At 53.8% G+C, this 17,781-nt stretch overlaps 1 protein-coding gene across 4 annotated transcripts; it reads right to left on the bottom strand.

Annotated features, from left to right (window-relative positions):
• Positions 1-1,834: 1,834 nt before the first annotated feature.
• On the bottom strand, positions 1,835-17,174 carry PGPEP1 (pyroglutamyl-peptidase I; the record flags this gene model as incomplete). Of its 4 annotated transcripts, none has more annotated exons than XM_081093173.1 (5): positions 1,835-3,740; positions 6,289-6,521; positions 7,439-7,555; positions 14,879-14,931; positions 17,083-17,174. In XM_081093173.1, 5 exons carry the CDS (start codon positions 17,114-17,116, stop codon positions 3,548-3,550), a joined length of 630 nt encoding a protein of 209 aa, XP_080949299.1. In that variant the 3' UTR covers positions 1,835-3,547. The 4 variants fall into 4 exon arrangements, with proteins under 4 accessions (XP_080949299.1, XP_080949296.1, XP_080949298.1 ...); XM_081093172.1 differs by having other exon boundaries at positions 2,173-3,700; positions 17,083-17,116; XM_081093171.1 differs by having other exon boundaries at positions 2,811-3,740; positions 14,861-14,931; positions 17,083-17,151.
• Positions 17,175-17,781: the final 607 nt, after the last annotated feature.

Below are 17,781 nucleotides of genomic sequence, written 5' to 3' on the forward strand. Positions count from 1 at the left end.
TGGCTGCTCCCTGACTGGACCAGGTAGGCCAAGTGGCACCTGCCCAGAACACCAACTCAAATCCCTCCTTCTTTCCATCTTCCTTCTCTTTCTTTCTTTCTTTCTTTCTTTCTTTCTTTCTTTCTTTCTTTGTTTCTTTCTTTCTTTCTTTCCTTCTTTCTTTCCACCAACTTCTTTCTTTTTCGAGCTACGTACTCATGCACACACCACTGACCTTCTTTTTGGAGGGGGTGGGGGAGCCAAAGAGCTGAGAGAAGAATCAAGGTATGGGGTGCAGAGGCTCTAGCATATTAAACCAGACACCCAAATCACACTCCCTCCCCGTTCCCCACCTCAGCACCCCCCACAGCGGCTGGCCAGGGAGAGGCCCCTTCAGCTTCCATATGAGACCCCCAGCATCACTTCTCACCGCCCCCCACCAGCCTTCACATCACATCCCTCGGCTAACTTTCCACCATTAGCTCTGTCACACCCACCTCTTCTGGCATCATGCTCCTCCACACCTGACAGCTGCACCCCTTCCACAGACCCACCCGTCTGTCCCATTCTGTGCCCCAATCTGAGGCTCTGAAAACGACGAGGGAGAGGAAGGGAACCTGGCCCTCTCGTCTTACACAAAAACATTTTGGTCCGAGACCCAACAAACGCAGACAAGACATAACATGGAGTGAATGGATGAGCTGACCCAAAAGAAAAATTTTTAAAAATTCAAAACAGGAAAAAAAAAACAAACCTGTCAGGGAATGAGTGAAATATTTAATAGCTGTCTGATTAAATAAAAATGAGCTATATGTGCTGTATCATGGACAAGGACAGGATTCCGATCCAACTCGAGGAAATCTAAAACAAATAAATGCGGGAACACAAAAATGGCACACACACACTTGACAATGATCAGACAATAAGTTACGTCTCTCAGCTGCTAAATCTCAGGGTGCTTTAAACAGAGAGGTGAAATGAGGACAAAAGAAAGATGAAAATGTGGACTTTGGGGAGTGCCTGGGTTCCAGTAGGTACCCAGCTAAGATTGGACCTGGCTCACCTCCAGTCCTCACCTCCTTCCCCATCCTGCCAAGATTCATTTTCTCCTCAGAGACCCCAAAATCAGATCTTTGGGGAGCAGAGCTAGATGGAACCTGATATTATGAATAGGACCTCTACGCCCCCCCCCCCAAGCCTTGAGCCCCCCACATTCAAAAGAGCCACAATTCTGCCCACAGAAGACAGGTGAGGGAGCAGATGCAATTATATCCCGCACACCCAGATTCCTCAGGAGACCCCAAACTCAGACTGGGGACATGGAGGGGACATTTCTGGCAGAGGGAGGGCTGGCATGGAGGGGGAAGCAGAGGCCCAATCATTTCTACCTGCTGGCCACAGTCTACGCCCACAGCCAAGCACCCTCCCCACGTCTTCCACCAGCGCCCCCTTTCCTCCTCCAGAGAAAGCGCAGGGGTCAGAAAATGCCTCTAACTCAGAAACCCATCAACCTGGTTCCCAGTCCACATAGCTCTGCAGAGGCAGGAACCACCCCGGCACTGGAACAGGAGGGAAAGAAGGTAAATGTTTAAGAAAACAGAATAAAAAAATATCAACTATTTAAAAAACAAGACTGGCCCTGGCCGGGTAGATCAGTTGGTTAGAGTGTCGTCCTGATATGCCAAGGCTGTGGGTTCAGTCCCTGGTCAAGGCACATGCCGGAATAAACCAATAAATGCATATATAAGACGAAGAACACACTGATGTATCTCTCTCTCTCTCTCTCTCTCTCTCTCTCTCTCTTTCTCTCTCTCTCTCTCTCTCTCTCTCTCTCTCTCTCTCTCTCTCTCTCTTTCTCACTCTCCTATTTTTAAAAAATAAATAATTAATTAAAAATAGCCCTGGCCAGGTAGCTTGGTTGGTTGGGGCATCATCCTGATACACCAAGGCTGTGGGCTCCATCGACAGTCAGGACACATACAAGAATCAATCAAGGAGTGCGTAAATAAGCGGAACAACAAATCAATGTTTCTCTCTCTCCCTTCTTCTCTCTCTAAAAATCAGTAAGTAAAAAATTAAAAACAAACAGAAACATGCATGTCGGGATATCGACGGGATCCGATACAGCATCAGATTCTGGTTTGCTTCGCACTTAGGGAAATGATAAAACCACATGTTCTCCAAAATAAAGGGAATTCTTCCCAAAACATGTATTTTTTTCTCGATCGGCTTCCTGGTTGCTGCTGCCGCCCTGTCCTGACGATGCCAAGGGACAGCTGGAGGTAGTTGCCTCCTGGGAAATGCCACGCTCATCCCTGGCTGTAAGTCCAAAGCCACCAGGGAGGGTGGTAAAAATTCACTCCTGAATCGGGGTGCGACACCAAAAACCATCGCCACAAAAGCCCGCTGGTCACTGCGCCAGCACACACAGGAGCTCGGCAAACTCCAGCCCCAGGCCCGGCTTTGGGCGCCCCCTAAAGGAAAACAAGAAGCTTGCCCCTAGCACCAAAGCTCCAAAATCCAGGCCAGATGTGGGTGGGTTTTCAGCTGCTACAAATTTTTACATATTAAAAAAAAAAAAAATCATGTACATGTCAAGATGGCAAAGTCGGCCTTTCCGCCGGGGGGTCCGCTCCAGAGCTCACAGCTTGGGTGTTGAAAGGGTCAGCAAACCCTTCAACCTCCTGGGGCAGCAGACCCTCCCCCCACCCAGTCTCCAAACCCAAGCACAGTCAGTGCCAGCCCCCAAAGGAAGATGCAGGTCCGATGCTCGGGACAGGAGGCAGGAGGGGCTGCACCCCAGGAAAAAGAAAAGACACTTTTGTTGTTGGCTAAAGCCTGTGTTTTAACCAAAGGGAATATAAATTACTCTGTGCCCAAACTAGCACTATTGTTTTAAAAAAGAGAGTAAGGCCTTGGCCGGGTAGCTCATTTGTTTAGAGCATCGCCCGGATATGTCAAGGTTGCGGGTTCAATCCCCCATCAGGGCACGTACAAACAGCAACCGATGAGTGCATAAATAAATGGAACAACAAGTCAGGGTTTCTCTCCCCCCCCCCCTTCTCTCTCTCTCTCTCAACAATTAATTTAAAAAAGAGAGAGAGAGAATAGAATTTTGAAAATAACAAAGTCACAGCATAGCCCACGGCTGTCCAAGCTGTGGGGACATGGGTCAGGGCAGCCTCTCGGAGAGGCTTTCACGGTTGGGAAAATCCAGTGATGGGATGGAGGGAACTCCGAAATCCCGTCACCAGAGCCCTCAGGAGCAGGTGCACAGGTGGCCCAGCTGTGGGATCGCGGCGTGGAGATAAACCCAATCAGGATTCTCTTCGGAAATCCGCACCCAAGGGTCTCCGGACATCACGGCCACCTCCCCAGATGCCAAGGGAAACAGAGAAACACTCTTCAGCAGCCCGTTCAAATCAATCAGCACGTTTGCAGATCAAAAGGGAGAGGAGGTGTGTAAACAGAAATATCTGATCCGAATCAGATCACCGGCGGAAAGTTTGCCTCCTCCTGGGTCCCTGGTAGGATGAGGCCTCGGGAGGCCTGGGTCCCTGGTAGGCTTTTAGTGTTCGTGGCGACAGTGGATCCTGTCTTCGGACTGCTCCAGGACGCCCAGCATCTCCTCGATGATGGCCCGCAGCGCCCTGCCCAGCTGGTCTGCGTTGTACGGCTTGCCCAGCGGAGGCACGTGGACAAAGGCTGAGCGGCCGTGGCTCTGGTACAGAGAGGTGTAGTAGGTGAAGTCACAGAGGTACCTAAGCCGCAGGACACAGGGGCAGGCGGGAGAGCAAAACACAGTCAGACTAACAGGACAGCCTCCATCCAAACCGCCTGTAAGACACCCGATCCCACCGGAAATCCTCAAGGGGGAGGGAATACTGCTCTCCCTTCCCAGGTTGGCAAAATGAAAAAACACACACAAAAAAACAACCTGTGAACTCCCGGTGCTGGTACGTATGTGGGGACGTGGGCAGCGTGACACACTGCTAGTGTGGACGTAAACTGCCCCGGGGGAAGGCGCTTTGGCAGGCTCGCATAATGACGAAGGCACAGTCTTTACAAACTGACGGTTCCGGTTCTTAGAACCTACCTTCAGGAGCCAGCTGCACAGAAAGATAAACAAGGTGTTCGCTGCAGTGTGTGTATAACACAGGACAACAGGAAGCAACCGGCTAGGGTCTGAATGTTTGTGTGTGTGTGTGTGTCCCGTCCGCACCCCCCACCCCCACCCCGCACATACAATTCATATGTTGAAGCCCTCATTCCCAATGTGATGGTATTAAGAGGTGGGGTCTCTGAGAAGTGAGGGCCCTCATCAATGGCATTGGTGACCTGTTAACAGAGACCTCAGAGAGCTCTCTTGCTCCTCCCACGTGTGAGGACACACAAGAAGCCAGCCATCTGGAGGAGGGCCTTCCTTGACCTTGAACTTCCTAGCCTCCAGAACGGAGAGCAATACATTTCTGTTGTTGACAAGCGCCCCCAGTCTGTGGTATCTGGTTATTGCAACTCAAACAGACGAAGACACAAGCTAAAGGTCCGTGGACGGAAGGGTGGCTTAATAAACTTCGGTTTATCCACACGGTGGAAAACCACGCAACCAGCTCCAAGGCACGTGGTAGCTCCAGAGGAAGACAAAGAACTCACGAAGGAAGGCCCAGTCGTGCGTCCATAAGTGAAACCGAGGGAGGTGATGCTCGGGAAACGCCATGCCACGTAACCCCGTCCACATAAAAGCAAAGCAAAACGGGACAAAATGCTACAGCAGCACGCCAGGTGCTCTAGACACGGATGGAGACATGGAGGTGATAGGAGGGCTCAGAATTTAAGTCTCTCGCTTAACAGAGGGGTCACCAGGGGGAAGGAGAGAGGGCAAGAGAATTTTTCACAATGGGAACATATGAGAACATAGCCTAGAATTGTCTGTGCAACTTAAAGCTGGTTTTAAAAGGAGACGGATAAGAAATTCAGTCACTCCTACATCAGTCAGCCGGCTGAATTTGTCACCTGCTGCCTTCGGGATGGAGACGTGTGAGACGTGTTGAGAAATCCAGGTGCCAGGCGCTGAGAGGGAGTGGAACAGAGGACACAGCTTGGTCTGGGAGGTAGAGGAGGCCTCGCTAAGGAGGCAACACGTTGGAGCTGAGACCTGAAAGAGGCCTCGTCGGAGGGAGGCAAGTTTGGGCAGAGGCTACAGCGAGTGCAAAGGCCCTGAGGCTAGAGTGAGCAGGCCAAGAAGGAGGCTGGTTTGTGGGTCTGGGATGCAATGGGTAAGGAGAGAGTGGAGGCAGATGAGGGTGGAGGAGTGGGTAGGGACCAGACCACACAGCACCTGGGGATGGTGGGGAGAGACTGGGATTTTATTCCAGGTGCAGTGGGAGCTTCAGGGAGGATTCAGCAAGGAAGAGACATCATCTGACCTAAACTTATAAAAGACCTGTAATAGTCTCCCTTCCAAATTCATGTTCACCTGGAACCTCAGAATGAGACCTTCCTTGGATATGGGGGTTTAGCAGATGTAATTAGGAAACAGGAAGTCATACTGGACTAGGGTGGGTCCTAAATCCAATGACCGGTGTCCTTATAAGGAGGCCATATGGCCCTAGCCAGTCGGCCTGTGGACTGAAGGGTCCCAGGTTCCATTCCGGTCAAGGGCACGTACCTCGGTTGCAGGCTCCTCCCTGGCCTGGGCCCTGGTCAGGGCTCGTGCAGGAAGCAACCAATCAATGTGCTTCTTGCACATCAATATTTCTCTCTGTCTTTTCCTCTCTCTTCCACTCTCTCTAAAAATCAATGGAAATTGGGGTGACACATCTACAAGCCAAGGACCGCAAAGGGCCGCTGGCAGCCGCCACAGGTCCGGAGAGAGACGGGGAACAGACTCTCCTCAGAGCTTCGAGAAGGAATGGACCTTACTGACCCTTTGATTTTGGACGTCCAGCCTCAAGAACTGGGAGAGAATAAATTTCTGTGTGTGGTTTTGTTACAGCAGCGGCAGGAAAACTAGTACAGAAATAGACTGCTTGGGGGAGGACTGGCGGGAGGAACAGCAGGGAGCTGGTGGGAGCCACATCCAGATGGGAGAGGCAGGGACGGGGTGGGGAGAAGGGGGCAGATCCATGCGTAATGAGCTCCGGAGGCAGCATCGTGCGACCCGTTAAGAGTATATCCTTTGTTCTGTGGTTTACGAATGGTGAGCCTTCAGCCCTCAGAGGCCAAAGTCAACACACCTGGCTTGCTCAGCCCTGGCCAGGGCCGGTGGAGGAGGGAAACCCCGCTCACACCCACCCCACGGAGCCCTACCTGCCGGCATCTTGCGAGATGGTCACCGACACGTCCAGGCCCAGCGTGGTGACCCTCTTACACACGGCGTCCATGTCGATGATGGAGTCGATGCTTTCGGGCCCGTCCTCCACGCAGCACTGGGAGCCCGGGCAGAAGCGGCAATTGTCCAGCCCTTTGTAGCCCTTGTTGTGGCCGCACTTCTCCAGCGTGACTGTGGTCGCCATGCCCGACACGCCCACATGCACCACCAGCTGCAGACAGACAGGCGGGGCTTCACAGGGTCTGTCCCTGGGACTAGGGGGGCCCTCAGGTCAAGGAGAGGGTGTCAGCCTTGCTGGGCTCCACGGGGGTTACACCGTCTGACCTCTTCTGCTGGAATAGGCCCCAAAGTCACCACTGCAGAAAGGTATGCCAAGTGCAACGTACAAGGATGTGAAACATGCAAGGATGTTTCCGTAGCCTTTTAATACAATCCAATACTGGAAAACACGTAATTAGCTATGTGTGTGGGCTGGTTAAATAAATTATGAACTACGGTGCAGCTGCTAAAATGCCCAAAGCAGTTCTGTAAGGAATGATCTCCAAGACATATTGCCAAATGCAAAAGCCCACATATCGCTTTTAGGAATGTAGCCTAAAAACAATCAAAGATGTAATAGTCTTTCAATGCTCACGTCCGTGTTACTTACAAAAATGGAAACAAGTAGCACACCCAATTATAAGAGAATGGTTATATTCATTATTAAAAATTACCCAGCGATTAAAATAATGGTTAGGGAGAATTTTTAATGACCTAGGTGATTAAATGCTCATGATAAAATATTTATGAAAAGCAGGATACGAAACTGACTAGAGTGTAACTTCAACCATCAGTTACTGGTGTGTATGCTTACACACAGACGGGGCCCTGTAGGAAACTATGCGAACACTGAAAATATCGGCAGCTACTGAGCACTTGTCATGTGGCTGGTGCAAACTGAGATGTACAGTCAAGTGTAAAAACTATCAGATTTGGGGGCTTGGGCACCAAAAAAAGTGTAAAACATCTCAATGATTCTTGATCTCTGACTGCATGAGATCGAAGCAGGAACAAAGCTCCATAAGTCACCCCGGGGTGGGCGCCCACCTCAGGGCCCGCTAAGGAAGCAGCTGCCTTTGACCGGCTCACCTGTGGGCTGTGCTTCTCCCACAGCGCGGGGATGAGCCTCTGGACTGTCTTGTACTCGACGGGAATCTCGTACACGTGCAGGTCCACGCTGTCGCCAAGGCCCAGCTTCTCCAGCTCCTGGAATCGAGGGAGAGGGGGTGTCAGAGCATTCGGCAGCACAGCAACAAGGTGTTCCATGGGTCGGATAAACCGACCGATCGTCAGAAAACAGGCGGGTGTCCTGATTCTGGGCAGAGTGGGTAGGCAAGTGGGCTGGTCTACCCCAAAGCTCTCCCCTCATCCCCTCCCCCACCCGCTCGCCTCGAACTCTATCTGCACGTCCAGGAGCGACAGGGGTGTGATGCTGCAGCCTCTGGAGCTAGGCTCTTGGGTTTGAACCCTGCCTATGTGACCTTGGGCATGTTATTTAACCTCTCTGAGCCTCAGTCTCCTCATCTGTAAAATGGGGATTAAAAAAAGTACTTACCTCACAATGTGCTTATAAGAATTAAATGAACAAATTCACACTAAGGGTTCCAAGCAAAGCTCAAATAATGTTGCCACTGTTACTACTGTTTTTGCTGTTACTACACTTTCCCTGGTCACACCTGATAAGAATTATGCATAGACTTGGTGGGTGCTATATAGCAGGAGCTCAGCATTCATATGCAGGGGCTTCCCAACTCCTTAGGGAGCCTCTAACCATCTTGGGCAGGAGGTGGCCTAAGAACATCATGAATTGTATGCATACAAACAGGGCTAGGGGTTACAGGTACACACTTTTCTGGGGAAACACCGATGCTTTCCACCAAGGGTCTGCCTGTCAACTCCTGGTGGGCGGAGCCTACCACCTGGCTGGCCCAAGGCACAGTGCGGGAGGCCCAGAACCAGATTCGCTGGAGGAACAGTGAGCCGGCAAGCCCAGCACCCAGAGGGGGGCAGAGATATTTGGGGATGAAGATTTCAGCTCAATATGAAGAACTGGGCATTCTTCCTAGTAGAATTAATACTCCAAATAATGATGATCAGTCGAGCTAGTTCACATTGTCCTCAGGTCTCATGCAGTGGTTTGGAAATGCTGCTGCCAGGGGGCATTCTCCAGGGCCGTGGGCGGGTCCCAGGTGCAGCATTTGCGTGACCGGCCTCAGGGAATCTGCCACAGGTGAGTTCCTGCATCTCCTCCAGCGTCTCCTGACCTTGCTATCCCTGCTGCTCAACGCCACACCCAATCACTGCAGTTTACCCTGGAGGCATCCGACGCCTGGGAGAGCAGGTGTCTCCTCACTGACAGATAATTCCAAACTGCTCCCCAAAGAGGGCGCAGCAGGTCACCTGGGAGCGAGGACCCCTGGAGGGTGGGTGGGCATGATGGGTGTGTGTGTGTGGGCATGGGGGGGGGTAGCAAATGCCAACACCAGGAACTGGAACCCCTTCCCTCTCATCAAGCCCGGTGACTTGTGGGGCCAGGAAGGACCCCCAGAGATATCCCACAGCTGGACAGATGAGGGCAGAGTGCAACCCTACACCCCAAACCCTGGGGCACAGTGAGCTGCAGGCTGTTGCTGGGACAGTTGGTTGTGGGGGTGTGGGGGTTATGATCTGCGTGAAATTGATTTTATTTTTTAAAAATATGTCTTTATTAATATGTGTTTATTAATTTGAGAGAGAGGAAAGGAGAGGAGAGAAAGAAACATCAATGATGAGAGAAAAATCACCGATCGGCTGCCTCCTGCACGCCCCACCCTGGGGATTGAGCCCGCAACCCGGGCAGGTGCCTTGACCAGAAATCGAACCTTGACCTCCTGATTCATAGGTCAATGCTCAACCACTGACCCACACTGGCCGGGCTGAAATGGATTTTAAAACATTAAAATACACTAAAGAGAAACTTTGTAAAATACTTCATTTCTCCCACAGTCATTTTTCGTGGTCATTCGTATTTGCATTCTTCGAGCTCCCCTGCCATCTACACCCTGACTCTCTGGACTGAGAAGACATTCATTAAGGATCTGAGATGCAGAGACAGAGCGGGCACGTGCTGGCCAGCGTGCAATCAGGACTCCCACCTGACCAGATCGCTTTCCACCCGGTCAAACCCCTGAGAAGCGAGGGAGGTTTCAGATCCGTGACCACCATTTCAGCTCCCCGATTTCATAAACATTTACCCAGTTTCTACCCACTGAAGTGATTGTTATGGCCACACAAACGGACAGGCCACCATGTGCTTGAGGTTGGCTGGATACACCTGAATTTTGTTTGTCACCTCGATTTGGAGACCACGTCCCACTGTGTTCTGCCCCCCACTGTCCCAGCCGCCTGGCCCCCAAGGCAGAATCTAAAATCACATCACACCACCCTGGCCAGTGTGGCTTAGCTGGTTGGGCCTCATCCCGTGCACAGAAAAGTTGCCAGTTTGATTCCCCGTCAGGGCACAGGTCCAGGTTGCGGGCTCGATCCCCAGTAGGGGGCGTGCAGGAGGCAGCTGATCAATGATTCCCTCTGATCATTGATGCTTCTATCTCATCTCTCCCCCTCTCCCTTCCTCTCTGACATCAATAATAAATAAACAAATCATTGAACCCTAGCCAGTTTGGCTCAGTGGATAGAGCGTCAGCCTGCGGACTGAAGGGTCCCAGGTTTGATTCCAGCCAAGAGCACATGCCTGGGTTGCAGGCTCCATCCCCAGTGTGGGGCGTGCAGGAGGCAGCCAATCACTGATTCTCTCTCATCATTGATGTTTCTATCTCCCTCTCTGAAATAAAAATATACATATATAAAAATATCAACGAAAAAAATACATTTAAAAAATAACTGAGGTAAATTTTACATTATGTATATTTCACCACAATAAAAAATGACTTAGAAGTCAAGAAAAAAAATTAAATTACATTTATCTTCTTATTTACTTCTCTATAGAGAAAAAGCAAATGTAATATAATACTAAGAATTGGGGGACCTGGGCATGGAAAAGACTTCTTTGTATGATTCTTATAACTTGTCAAAAATGTAGTTGAAGGGGGATAAAGATGGTGGCTTCCTCTCCGCACAGGCTGGGAGGCGTCTCCAGCAAAGGCTTTATGCTGGCCGACGGTAAACCATCTCACCCATCCTCACGCCCCACCAACCATGACCCCACCTGCTCTTACCCTCCGTCCTCACTGCTTGGAGCTTTCCTGCCTTACCCCGTGTCTTCGTCCTGTGCCCTGGCAGCCTTTTCTGGCAACAGAAAATAGGTTTAAAGCCCAGAAATTGACCTGGCCGGTGTGGCTCAGTTGGTTGAGTGTCATCCCATGCACCAAAAGGTCTCGGGTTCGATTCCAGGTCAGGGCACATGCCCAGGTTGCAGGCTTGATCCCCAGCAGGGGGCAGGCAGGAGGAAGCCAATCGATGTTTCTCTCTCAGACATCGACGTTCCTCTCTCTCCCTCTCTCTTCCTCTCTCTCACTAAAAAAAGAAAAAGTACAGAAATTAAAAGAATCCATTCCTCAGGCTGAGTGAGGACTTACTTGTTCAGAGTCTCAGTCAGTAAGTTGTCCCAAACTGAGCCCCTCACAAGCCCAAGCAAGTCAATTTGGTGGCATCGCCTCTGAGGGCAGAGATCAGGGATGCTACTAATTTGATCAGTGACCAACCCAAGCGATCCTCTCTGGGGACAGAAACCCTCCCAGCGGCCCCCATGACATGGGATGTGCCAAGGCCGGACGCCCGGCTCTGGGCAGCCCCTCCCTGCCCTCCTCTCCGCCATGAGCGCGATGCCACGCGCCCGCACACCTTAGCGGTAGAAAATGAGCCGGGAGCCACAGAACGAGTCACCCTCTTGATCGAACCTGAGTTCCTCATGTTCTCTGGGTGCCGAGCTAGCCCCTTCCCAACTGGGGGAAAAATCTGAACTAGGAAAACCCCCATCAAAGAACATGCACACACATAGCAAGCCATCCCCCTCTTGGCAAAGACCCTGATGGGAGCGCCGCTGCTGCCGTACTCTTAGGGAGCAGACCCTGAAGTCTCCGAATGCCGCTGTCAGTGGGAGGAGGGGTGAATCAGGAAAAGAGCCAGTTGCCCGCCTGCACCAGAGCAGGCTGAGCAAAAGCAACTGGCACACTGGGGCACAGAGGCTGTGCCACACATTCAAGACCAAGCACAACTCCTCTAGCGTGACCGAGCTCAGGATGGCAGCTGTCCCTGGGGCAGGACGAGAGGGGCGGGGGGCGGGGGGCGGTGGGAGGGCAGGAGGGAACATTCTAGGTCAGTGGTTCTCAACCTGTGGGTCGCGACCCCTTTGGGGGGGTCGAACGACCCTTTCACAGGGGTCGCCTAAGACCATCGGAAAACACATCTATAATTACATATTGTTTTTGTGATTAATCACTATGCTTTATGTTCAGTTTGTAACAATGAAAATACATCCTGCATATCAGATATTTACATTACGATTCATAACAGTAGCGACATTACACTTATGAAGTAGCAACGAAAATAACGTTATGGTTGGGGGTCACCACAGCATGAGGAACTGTATTCAAGGGTCGCGGCGTTAGGAAGGTTGAGAACCACTGCTCTAGGTGGACTGCAATGGAGCTTGGAGACGTGGGCATGAACACTTTTCTCCTAAGTGAGGCTGATACTGCAGATCAGTACATGTCGTTCTATGCAAATTATTCTCCAATTTTAAAAAGGGTAACGGAGGTCAAAGAGCAGCTATGAAGTTCCTCTGAAGTTATGAGAGGTGGGCGGCCAGTAACCTCGAGCAATTCTTTGCTTCTAAACACTTTCTGTTCCAACAGGGCCAACTGGTTCTCCTGGGGGGCTGGCAGCACACCCCAAGTCCCACAACAATTCGCAGTGAGAGCCGAGCATCTCCGTGAAAGGAAGGGACCGGCCGGGTGTCCCAGACGGTGCATTGTCTGCGCCCCGTCTACCTGACAAGACTCCACCGCTCGGACGCGTCTGACCGATTCCCTTGACCCCACAACAAAGACCCTCTTGTTCCCTGCTTAATAGCCTTAGCAGGTCTGTCTAGACGCGGTGGCAGTCATTGTCCTGTGATGTCACCGGGACTGTGACCCCGCTCCTCCTCGCCTGCTCGGGCAGGGAGGGCTCCAGACGGCCCCAAGCCAGGGGTCCCGGCCCTTGACACCTACACCTGCCTGGGCCTCCGAGGAAGAGACATGCAGCTGGTGCCCCGGGCCACCGGGGAGAGACGGGACACGTGAAAATCCACCTCCCCCGCAAGAGGTGCGGAGGAGCCCCATCCTGGGGAAAGACCCAAGTGTGGGGTCACGCCGCAGTCCCCAGAACTCCCACCTCCTGCGTGGCTGGTGAGGTTCTCCTAAGGCTGAAGAAGGAAGGTCACATGAAAGAAGGGGAGCAAAAGACAGAGAGAAAGGGGGCAGGAAAGGAAGAGAGACAGAGAGCCTCACAGGGAGGCCACGAGAAACAGAAAAACAAAGAGAAGCAGAGATGGAGAGAGAGAAGGAGAGAGAAGGGGAGAGACAGAAAGACAGGCCCAGAGAGGCCAAGAGAAACTGAAAGAGGCAGAGGGCGGGGAGCGAGGCACAGGTACAAAGAGAGAAAGGTGGAGAGAGAAGAGGAGAGACAGACAGGGGGAGAAGTCAGCTGGTCCCGAGAGGGAAGGAGGTGCCTCCTCCAGATGGCAACCTGGGCTTCTGAAGAATCAGCTGGGACAGAAAGTGACGCCGCCCACTCTGTAGCCAAGCCCCCATCTTCAGCCGCAGGTGACAGACAACTGTTCCTGCACCCGAGCCTGGACCACCCCAAGCACACTCGAGGCCTGTTTCCTCGCGGTGCCGACTGGACCTATCCAAAGCTGCACTCTTTCCACGGGCACCTCTTTTCTCCAGGGCAACTACGAGGACCCACGCGAACCCCTGGGTGGATCGTGCAGACAAGTGGGGACAAGCACAGCCAGTGGCGTTCCAGCACAGGCAAGACGCACGTGGTGGCAGTAAAGGCAGCAGAGAGGGTTGCATCTTGGGGAGGCGGGTAGCTGAGAGGGGCAGACGGGGCTGGAATGTTCTAAACCTTGATCCAGACGCAGGTAACATACAGGTGCACGTGCTAATATTCCATGGAGTTATACGTGTGGGTACTCAGAGGTTATATATACCACTCCAGTTAAAAAAAACAAAAACAAAAAAACCCAGAGAAACAATCGGATCTGGGCAGGCTGGTGTCTTTTTAGCTGGGGAATAGTGGACAATCCCTTCTTGTTTCATGAACTTGAGGAAGAAAATGGGAAGTCTTCCAGAGGCCACATCTGGAAGGATGAGCAGAAACAGAAGGTGTACTTCCCCTCAGGCAGCAGCCTGAAAAGCAGCCATCCTCCCACCCCCCCTCCAAGTCCCAAAGCTGGGAGGGGGGATTTCCAAAGATTGTTTAATTGATTTTTCTCCTATTTAGATGCAGATGATCATGTCTGGGGCCCAGGAATCCAGACACACGGCTTTGTGTCCACTCAGCCCCGTGAAGGCTCCGGTCTGAAACTCGCACAAAGCCAGACACACAAGTCTTCAGAAACACGCTGTTTCCTTTTTGTCTGGGGCTCCAGGGAGCGGGTGCTCTGAGCAAGGGCTCCGACATGCTCCCATCTGCAGGGTCCGGGGGACCCCGTCCCTGGGTGATAATTTTTTTAAAAAGGTGCTAAGATTTTTGAGGTCTGGAGTAGGGGTGATAAAAAAGGTGGGGGTGCTCCAATTAGGGGTTGACCCATCAAAGTTTCAACTTGAATTTTTCTCCAAATTCAGGGTTCTGGAGTGGAAACCACGCAATGCTTTAAATCAAGCAGCTAATGGGCTAGGATTAACTGGAGTTTGGCTCCGATCTCTGCAGATCTGATTTATATAAGGAGAAAATGTTTCTCTTTCTCTCTGCCCATTGTTCCCTAGTCTGTCCCTCCAAATGGCCCCTCTGACAAAGAAACTGGAAGGCTCACTGGTTGACACCCTGCTCAGGACAGCAGGAAAGATGCCCCCACGCCCAATATACACAGCTTTCTCTTCCCTCAGCTGCAAGGAGGTACCACCCCCCAAGGCTAACACATTCCCCAATATCCCTGCCTGGTCCCCCCCAAAACACAGCTGGGGCGTGGGGCACTTCTGAGGCAATGCCATCCCAGTTTCCTGGCTGTGTGGCTTCAGATAATTCTCTCCGGGCCTCAGCTTCCTCATCTGTAAAGTGGGTGCAGGAATAACTGCTCGGAACCATGCAGTTGTGAGTGAAATTCGGAGTGCTGGCTGCAGCAAACACCTGGCCCAGAGCAGCGCTCAACACCCGTACGCTACAGCGGTTGCCATCTGGGAAGATGTGTACATCAGACCGAAATATTTCATAGGGAGCGTCACAGGAATGTTCTCATGGTAGATTCCTCCTTTCTTTGGTGCCCAATGTTGCCAGGGGGGGCCCAGCCCCAAGAATGATGCCTACCCTTCATGTCCGAGTTACCTGGACTGCAATCCAGCTGGCGTTCACGGTGTGCTCCCCAAAAGGACCAAACCCTAAAAGAACAAAACAGTGAAAGCAGCATGTCACCGCAGAGTGGCCCTGCTTAGTCTGCCGGGGTCAGGCTGTCGCCTCCGCCCAGAACAGAGCAGGGAGTGCAGGAGCAGCTGCCACCGGGGGCAATGGCGGGGGGGGGGGGCTGTCCTGAGTTCCGGGGCACACCCGGTGGAGCTTCAGAGCCGCCCCCGACACACTTGTCCGCTCTTCATGGAAGCTGAGGGTTCTTTTCTGTCCTTACTTTCATGTGACCCCCATGCCCGGCAAAGGGCCAGCGGCCTCCTTTTGCTCTGAAAAGGCTGGTCTTGCTCTCTTCTCAACTTCCTCCCCTGTCCTTGACCCAACGTACAATTATCTTATCACTGTCTTCCTGCGAGGCCTCTCCCCCATTCTGGAAAGGCAGGGGGCTGTAGGCACTCTGTGAGTTACCACTGGATGAAGAATGGCCCTGGCCCTGACCGGTGTGGCTCGGTTGGTTGGTGTCACCCCGCGTACCCAAAGGTTGCAGGTTCAATTCCCTATCCGGGCACATAACCAGGTTCAATCGATATTTCGCTGTGAGATTGATGTTTCGCTCTCTCCCTCTCCCTTCCTCTCTAAAAATTCCCAAGAAATCTTAAAAAAAGAAAGAAAGAACAAGAACGGCCCTTAAGGGATGCATGTGGGTGTCTCCCAGGCCAGGCTGCCCAGACACCACCCCCCACCCTCCTCCCCACTTGCTCATACTCCAGCCCCGTTTACACACCAAGACCGGGAAACGTGCCAAGTGCTCTGCGTGCACTGTGGCACTCAGCTTCACTGCATCCCTTTCCAAGAAAGGGTGTCCTTGGGCCCATTTTACAGGAGCTAGACTGAGGCCCAGAAAGGTGAAGCCAGCTGCCCGAAGTCACACGGTGAAAAGGTGGAAGAGCCGAAGAGCTGGGATTCAAACACAGACCCGTGAATCCGTGGCTTCCCCCTTCTCATTACCCTGTCACCTGCCTAAAATACCAAGCATCTCCACGGGAGGCTGCCCTGGAAGCCTGGTCACTCCCGTTGGGCCAAGGGTCCCAAACGGTGTCACCGCCTTGGAACAGCTGGACCCCTCCCCCAAGCTGAGTCAGGACCTCTCCACGCCCTCCCCCCTCTGGCTTGAACTGAGAAGTCCCAGCTCAGCCACTGACAAACAGGGTGACCTCTGTGACCCTCAGGTCCCCCCTTCTGCAAAACAGAGACAGGTGAGATGTCATGAGCTCCAGCAAGGACAATGCCCAGGTGGCTGCCTGCACAGCCAGTCGGCAACAGAGCGACAAATAAGCAGCCAGAGGACGCTGCTGGGGGCGGGACCCTCTCCCCGGTCACGCACACCTGTTCGTCAGGTGCGTGGCTGCTCCCATCCTCCCGGGAAGTCCAGGGCTGGTCCCACCCTCCCAAGCCGCCCGTGTGAACCTCAGCGGGACTTCCCACGGGACCCTCCAGAAGGCGAGTCAAAATGACTCCCCAGGCACACGCCCAGCGGAAGTGGACGCCCACGTGGTCCCGCCGCGAGTATCCTCCAGGAGGAACAGTTATTTTGGGGGAGTTGGTGACAGCGGGGGCCAGGCTCACCCACAAACAGCCCGGGTGGAGAAGATTTTGTCCAAGACGGTGCCTGGGACCTGAGCTCCACCCAGCCTGCCTCGGGGGTGGGGGTGGGGAGCGGTCCCATTCGCGCGGGACGCGGGGAGCAGGGGTTCGCACACGGTTCATCTGTCACGGGGCGCTTCCTGCCCACGGATCGGCCTTTGTCCCTCGGGGCGGGGGCGGGGGCAGCCCGACCTCGGGAGGTGCAGGGAGGAGTCCCGTCCAGCTCACCCGCTGGGCGGACGGAACGGCAGGTGCCCGAAGGGTCACTGTGTCCACCCGGGAAGGACGGACGCCAGAGGAGACTGCTCAGCGCGGGGCACTCGTCCGGACCCCCCGCGCCCTCGCCTGCCCCGACCCTGACACTGGAACCGCAGGGCGCCCCCTTCTCCACTTTCTACGTTGCACGGACCGAGCTGAGTTCCCGTGGGCGATGACATCTTCCAAACGCGGCGTGACTTCCAGCACCTACCCGGCCCGGGCCACGCGTCCCACCCCCGGCCCTGCCCCCGGCCCCCCCGGCCCCGGCCGCCGCCATCAGCGCGTACCCGTCACCACCACCGCCTTCCGGGGCTGCTCCATGGCGTTCGGGCTGCGCCGCCGACCCGCTGGAGTCCGGACTGGCGCGCCCGACGCCGCCGGAGCCCGGCCCCCGGCCCCGCCCCGGTCCCGCCCCGCCCCGGTGTCGCCCCGCCCGGGCCGCCCGCGTGCGCCCCCGCGCCCCCACCCCCGGCCCGGCCCGAGACGCCTGCTTGCGCGGCTCCAAGATCCGCATTCAACCCAGGAGCGCGCGGCTCCCCGCGCTGCAGAGCCTCCCACTTGGAACGGGGACGGTTTGTGCCGTAGGATGTGGCCGCTGGAACGCACGGAATCGGGCGCCAGGGACAAGCTGGTCTCTCAATCCACAAGTGTGCCTTGAGGGCCCGCCTGAACGATCAGGGGGTCCCCCACTTCCCTGTGAGCAACATTCCTTTCGTCCTGTTCTGCAGATGAGGAGCCTGCGGCACCGTTCGGAGGGCCACTCGGCTGGAGCCTCCTGCGATCACAGAAGTGACATTCAGGCCAGGGGGTTAAGCTAAGAAATAGTCGGGTGGTGCTGGAAGGTTCTCTGCGGGCTTCTATGTTGCTAAGGAGGCTGACAGGGCCCAGGGACCTCAGCCTCTCCGCCCTCTATCTGCCCACGCTCAGCCCAGGGGCCCTGCATTTGCTGTTCCCTCTGCCTGGGACATGCCCAGCAGTTACCACAA

Source organism: Myotis nattereri (assembly GCF_964212035.1).
Source record: "Myotis nattereri genome assembly, chromosome: 5".
In the NCBI taxonomy this organism is placed as follows: Eukaryota; Metazoa; Chordata; class Mammalia; order Chiroptera; family Vespertilionidae; genus Myotis; species Myotis nattereri.